Source organism: Lolium perenne, chromosome 7 (genome assembly GCF_019359855.2).
Source record: "Lolium perenne isolate Kyuss_39 chromosome 7, Kyuss_2.0, whole genome shotgun sequence".
NCBI lineage: Eukaryota > Viridiplantae > Streptophyta > Magnoliopsida > Poales > Poaceae > Lolium > Lolium perenne.
The window spans coordinates 46,759,974-46,766,680 of NC_067250.2; the positions used below are offsets into that span (position 1 = coordinate 46,759,974).

A 6,707-nucleotide genomic window follows, 5' to 3' on the forward strand; every position below is an offset into this window, starting at 1 on the left:
GAGGCCGGCTGGGAACATTTATTATTATGAATCGGAGGGAGTACTGTACATCCGAGAGCCACTGTTTGAGTTTGATTTAAAAGGATATACAAAATTTAGACATCCTTTCTTTTTTCTCCACCGAGCACCCTTCTCTGCTCTCTCTCCCCCCACCCACCCCGAAACGGAGTCAAAGGCATAGGAACAAATCCCACAAACAACGCATATATTACCCGCAGCTCGAGAGGCCAATAGGGTAGTGATTTCTTTGCGCTCACAACCATCATGGCGGCGGCGCTCATGGACAGCGAGCTCGGGAGCCTCTTAAAGGTCTCGGCGGCGGTGTGGGCGGCTATGTCCTACGTCCGCGTGGCATCCGCGTTCATTCGTCCAGGCGCGGCTCGCCTCGGTGCGCTACTGCCCGTTGTTGCGCTCTTCTATGCGATCCCCTTCGCCTTCTCCACCACCACGTTCCGGGGCATCTCAGCCTTCTTCCTCTGCTGGCTCGGAACCTTCAAGCTCCTCCTCCTCGCTGCTGGCCGCGGTCCCCTGGACCCATTCCTCTCCCTCCACCACTTCGTCTTCTCCGCCTCTCTGCCCGTCAAGTTCCAGCAGCCCACCTCCTCCAAAGCAAAGAAACAAGATCCCGCTTCGGCCCATAGTCGATACACCCTCGCCAAGATCCTCATCTCCGCCACCGTTATCCCCTTCATCGTCTACGCGTTTCAGTTCAAACATGCGATGGACCAGTGGCAGCTCCTCCTCATTTACGCCGTCTGCATGTGGTTGTCCCTGGAGCTCGTCCTGGCGTCGGTCCGCACGCTGATCCACGGCGTGCTGGGGATGGAGATGGAGCCACAGGTGGACCGCCCGTACCTAGCGTCGTCGCTGGGAGATTTCTGGGGAAGGCGGTGGAACCTCATGGTACCTGCCATCCTCCGGCCGTCGGTGTACGGTCCGGTGCGCGCGCGCTTCGGTGTGGCGGCTGGCGTCCTGGTGTCGTTCCTCGTCTCCGGGCTCATGCACGAGGTGATCTTCTACTACATGATGTGGCAGCCACCCAGTGGTGATGTGACCGCGTTCTTCGTTCTGCATGGTGCGTGCACCGCGGCGGAGGGGTGGTGGGCGCGGCATGCCGGGTGGTGGCGCCCGCCGCGGGTGGTGGCGGTGCCGCTCACGCTGGCGTTCGTGGGTGGTACCGGGTTCTGGATGTTCTTCCCAGTCATGATTAGGGGCGGCCTGGACGAGCTTGTGCTGCACGAGTGGCAGGGCTTTGTGGTGCTCATGGAGGAGGCCGGACGTTGGCTCGCCGGCGCCAACGGTCAAACTGTTTCGAGCCTCCGCTGACCAATTGATACAGATCTGCTGTCGGGAGCGGTGAAATGTGTGCCGCACGATTAAGGATCCCAAGGGATACGATCGTATTACTTTGTGGTTGGTTCAGATCTTAAACATGTGCTAATTAATGCTTTCACATGTGATTGTAACCTTTGATCATTGTTTCAGTTGCTTATTCTTCCTCGTGTGATAGAATATTATTACTAGAACATTATGGATACACTATTTGTTATCATAAATATATGTGTTATTGGTTGTTAAAAAAATAGAGTTGTTCACATATCGTATCGTTCTATTTTTAAGAAAGCAAGTAAATGATAGCTGGATAGTCCATACCCGATACGGAAAATCAAGCTCATATATAGAACCCTTTCTCAGTTAAAAATATATATTAATATCAAAATAACACCAGTTACACCCAGCCTCTCCCTCCAGTAGGCACCAAAGCAGCAACAGAGGGGAGGCGACGACGCGGCAAAATGACGTCTTCTCGTCACGTTGCAGAGGGAGAGGCAGCGCACGGCCGAACGAGCAGCGATGATGGGGTGGCGACGACGGGGTGGGACTGTCGAACGAACCGTCAGGCGGCCATTAGGCTAGCGTTTAGATGATCCTAGTCGTTTTCATTCAAACTTGTAAAATATAATCAAATTTAAATAAAAACCTTTTATTTTAGTGCATCTTTATATTTGGGGCCTCTAAATGGGGCGCGCGACTATGGAGAGACGCGTCCCTCAAACATTCAATCCGACACCCCTTTGGGGCCGCTTTGATCAAAATGTATCTGCACAAAATTTTACATCCGCTTTCAACCCCCTCCGAGCGTTTTAGAGAATTTTAGATTTCGCAAATTCGAAAAGGAAAACAGAGTTTTCCTAGTAGTGGTACCTAGTGGACCTCCTAGGATCCGTTCGGTTTTCGTGTTAGTCTCTTCCAAGCTACGGTTGTCATCGTTAGCGATGGTTTCTGCTATGATTTCCTGGTCCTTTCAGGTTTTGCCACGATGACTTTCCATCTTTCTACTACAACAAGCTCTATACAATAAGTTTTGCCTGGCTCCGATGATGGAGCGCGAGGACGGGCGGTGCGCCTTGATACGTCTCCAACGTATCCATAATTTCTGATGTTCCATGCTTGTTTTATGACAATACTTACATGTTTTGCTTGCACTTTATAATGTTTTTATGCGTTTTCCGGAACTAACCTATTAACAAGATGCCACAGTGCCAGTTCCTGTTTTCTGCTGTTTTTGGTTCCAGAAAGGCTGTTCGGGCAATATTCTCGGAATTCGACGAAACGAAGACCAAACATCATAATTCACCAAGACGGACCAGGACACCGAAGGAGACCCGGAGAGGAGGCCCAGGGGCCCCACACCACATGGCCGCGCGGGCAGGCCCCTGGCCGCGCCGGCCTATGGGGAGGGCGCCCTAGTGCCCCTCCTGCGCCGCCTCTTCGCCTATATAAGCCCTTTCGACCTAAAAACGCGAGACCAATTGACGAAACTCCAAAAAGACTCCAGGGGCGCCGCCGCCATCGCGAAACTCCAATTCGGGGGACAGAAGTCTCTGTTCCGGCACCCTGCCGGGACGGGGAAGTGCCCCCGGAAGCCATCTCCATCGACGCCACCGCCTCCACCATTCTCCGTGAGTAGTTTCCCCATGGACTACGGGTTCTAGCAGTAGCTAGTTGGTACTCTCTACTCCATGTACTTCAATACAATAATCTCATGAGCTGCCTTACATGATTGAGATCCATCTGATGTAATCGGTGTTGTGTTTGTTGGGATCCGATGGATGATACATTATGATTAGTCTATCTATAAAGTTTGTGAAGTTATTGTTGCTGCAATCTTGTTGTGATTAATGCTTATCACTAGGGCCCGAGTGGCATGATCTTAGATTTAAGCTCTATACTTATTGCTTAAATTGTATCTACAAGTTGTATGCACATGTCACTGTCCGGAACCAAAGGCCCCGAAGTGACAGAAATCGGGACAACCGGAGGGGATGGCGGTGATGTGAGGATCACATGTTTTCACGGAGTGTTAATGCTTTGCTCCGGTGCTTTATTAAAAGGAGTACCTTAATATCCAGTAGATTCCCTTGAGGCCCGGCTGCCACCGGCTGGTAGGACAAAAGATGTTGTGCAAGTTTCTCATTGCGAGCACGTACGACTATATATGGAAAACATGCCTACATGATTAATGAATTGATGTTCTTTCTTAATGCTTTATCAATCCTATCAATTGCCCAACTGTAATTTGTTCATCCAACACTTATCACTTGTTATTGGAGAATTACCACTAGTGTAGATCGCTGGGAACCCCGGTCCATCTCTCATCATTATATACTTGTTCTACATGTCATTGGAAGTAGTATCAACTATTCTCTGGTGCCATTGCCACTGTGCTACTATTACTGCTGCTGTGTTACTGTTACTATTGCTCTCATATCACTGCTACTTTCACATCACCCCTGTTACTAGTGCTTTTCCAGGTGCAGCTGAATTGACAACTCAGTTGTTAAGACTTATAAGTATTCTTTACCTCCCCTTGTGTCGAATCAATAAATTTGGGTTTTACTTCCCTCGAAGACTGCCGCGATCCCCTATACTTGTGGGTTATCAAGACTTGAACTCCCGCTAGTGTTTGTAGTCGTCGCTATGTGGTCGAAAGAACTATTTGTATTTTCATTACTTTTGAAGTTATATGTACTACCATATATAGATGATTATTAATAGATCAAATAATTTTTTAAAAAAACTTTGTGCTCAATCAAATCCCAAGAGGACTGTCATATATGTGCTTTGGAGAGAGGTGAAATGTGTGACGCACGATTAAGGATCCCAAGGAGATACGATCGCATTCTTTTGTGGTTGGCGAAGATCTTCAAGTGCTCATGCTTCTTTTTGTGATTGAATATTACTAGTACGTTATCATACAGCTGTTCAAAAGTTCTTTTCATGGTGGTTATGCGTGGGTAGTGTGGCGATATTGTTTTATTTTTCGGTTTGCTAGCTAAAACTTAACTTACTACTCAATCAAGTTCTATAAGTCGGATTTGCTTTGCATTATTAGTTGTAAGTTGAGTTTCAACTAAGATTTTCTTCCAGATAAAAGTGAGGTTGCCACTAAAATATATGTCGGTACCTAGTAAATTTCCTTCACGACTCATACTAGTTATTAGTTGCAGTCGTGAATCGATAACATCAACTGAATGCGAACTAAATTAATTCTCATTCGACACAGAATTAGCCGCACCCCAAGTCAATGACGTGGTTACTCAATACAAAAACTCTAAACGGAGGCGAGGCTCCATAGAGCCATTTAGTTCCATCTTTTTTGAAAATGATGTTTAAAAGTTAAAAAATCAAGAATAACCACATGGCCCCATAGTGGGACAGTGGAAAAAAAAAGACGAATAAATCTATATGTGCAGGGCTATGGCCCGTTCAGGCGTTCAGACTGCCACCCGCTGCCGCTTCATCATCGCCGAAGCGTGTTAGGCTAGGTGGTTCCCCTTCTTTTTAGATAGGCATTGGTGGATTTTCTTAGACATGAAAAGGAGAACTAAGAAAATCATAAAAAGGTCTAGAATTTTAAATAGTTTAACATTTGTCGGCCCAAACCGCTATAGTTGTGATAGCTTGATAGGGGACTCATTAATCATAATATTTTCGAAATATGTTTTCGTCTAAAAATGCACTTTTGATCTTGGGTGCATATGCTCATGCTACCGAATTTAAAAAAATCAAAAATTCTGAACAAAAGTTCCCCACGTGTATGTCGATATTTAGTGTGTGTATGCTAATTTTCGCATAAAATGGATATTTTTGTCCAGTGTAAAAAGGACAAGGAAATGTCTTGTGGAGAGATTATTTTTAGCACCAAATTTTATCTTTTTTCCACGTGACATGAAAAATATTGGTTTTTCGTGAAACGTCTTTGCAAACATATAGAACATCAAGATGTATGTGCGACATTTTTGTTGAAATTTTTAATCATTGTAATACGTTTAAAATTCATTTCAAAAATCAGGAGCATATGCTCCTGGGTGCAAAAAGGCCTTGTCGGTTTTCGCCCTGAATCGATACAAAGTTATGAAGAAAACCTCTTACAGTGCAAATAAAATTAAAGCATAAACTATAGGAGTAGCCACACCCTGAAGAATCACCCAACAAAAGTTACTAAACGTGTAACCGCGCATTCTTGTGAAACCCTTGGACACCTTGCCCAACACCCACCAAATTGTCATAATCGTCGTTAACATGGACGATCAATGTATTTAAAAAAAATTATGCAGAGTTGGTGGGTTTTGTGGTTGTATTTTGAAAATGTAGCCACGGTTATGATGGTTTTTCATAATATTCTCTAATAGATGTAACACCTTTCTTACTGCAAAGACGTTGGTTTCCTTTTGTGGCCTAGCGTAGAAACTGGAACACCGAGAAAATTGCTATCGAGACAATAAGGTGTGGCCATCAATCAAGAGGGAGCACAGAGACAGTGGACGCCGGGACGTGTCTTCTCACATCAACAGTGTAGGACGGGAAGTAGGGGTGGGCATAAAAAAGCAAACACCGAATACCAAAACTGAATTCACCGAAATCGAATTCAGCGAAACCGAATTGGTCAAGACTTATTTCGGTGCGTAAGTGTGATAAACCAATTTATCAAGAGAATTAGTAAGTTCGGTTTTAACACTCGGTTAACCGACAAAAGCAAAGTAACCGAAGATACAAACTTCTCTGCTTTCCCTCGAGAGGCTAAGTGTAGTGCCTTCGTTTGTGATGAAGCAAACCTCTTACAAAGCAGATTAAAGTAAAGCTATAGTATTCTCTAATCCTATGATTTAAACACCTCTCCTAGTGCAAAGACACTGGTTTCCTCTGGGCCTGGGGAAGAAAACGGAACACAACGAAAATTGCAATCGGAGACGTGGCCATCAATCAAGAGGGCGCGTAGACAGTGGACGCCGGCCGGGACCTGACTTCTGACGGCAACGATGGAGGACGTACAGGCGTACAGCCTCTTGGATAATTAAACAGGGTACGCACTTGATGGTTTCGAATCGGAGTGTATTATCGGATAGTGTGTGTGTGTTTTTTTTTGTTTTTGCGGGGATCGGATAGTGTTTTTTTTTTAGTGTTATTAACCGCGGCTTGGTTCAAGTCCGACTCGGAGACAGTGCCTCGCGTCTTCACCGTCGTTAAATAAACCATGACCCCTTTGCTTGCGTGATTGCTTCGGTGCTGAACACTACCTAGGCGAAATCAAAGAAGCAATTACTAGCGATTAGTCCTCTAACGGCGCCTGCTTCTCCTGTGAACAATACGCGTACGTGGAAAGAATCGTTGTACGGAATCAACTACTAGCGCAAGACAGAACG

At 45.8% G+C, this 6,707-nt stretch overlaps 1 protein-coding gene across 1 annotated transcript; it reads left to right on the forward strand.

Annotated features, from left to right (window-relative positions):
• The first annotated feature begins 102 nt into the window (after positions 1 to 102).
• Positions 103 to 1,582, forward strand: LOC127317618 (probable long-chain-alcohol O-fatty-acyltransferase 4). The gene has a single exon (XM_051348186.2). The coding sequence runs from the start codon at positions 265 to 267 to the stop codon at positions 1,324 to 1,326; it is 1,062 nt and encodes a 353-aa protein (XP_051204146.1). The 5' UTR covers positions 103 to 264; the 3' UTR covers positions 1,327 to 1,582.
• The last annotated feature ends 5,125 nt before the right edge of the window (positions 1,583 to 6,707 follow it).

Bases quoted from the DNA above. Each gene is read 5' to 3' on its own strand.
- LOC127317618 (XM_051348186.2), top strand. From the start codon at position 265: ATGGCGGCGGCGCTCATGGACAGCGAGCTCGGGAGCCTCTTAAAGGTC.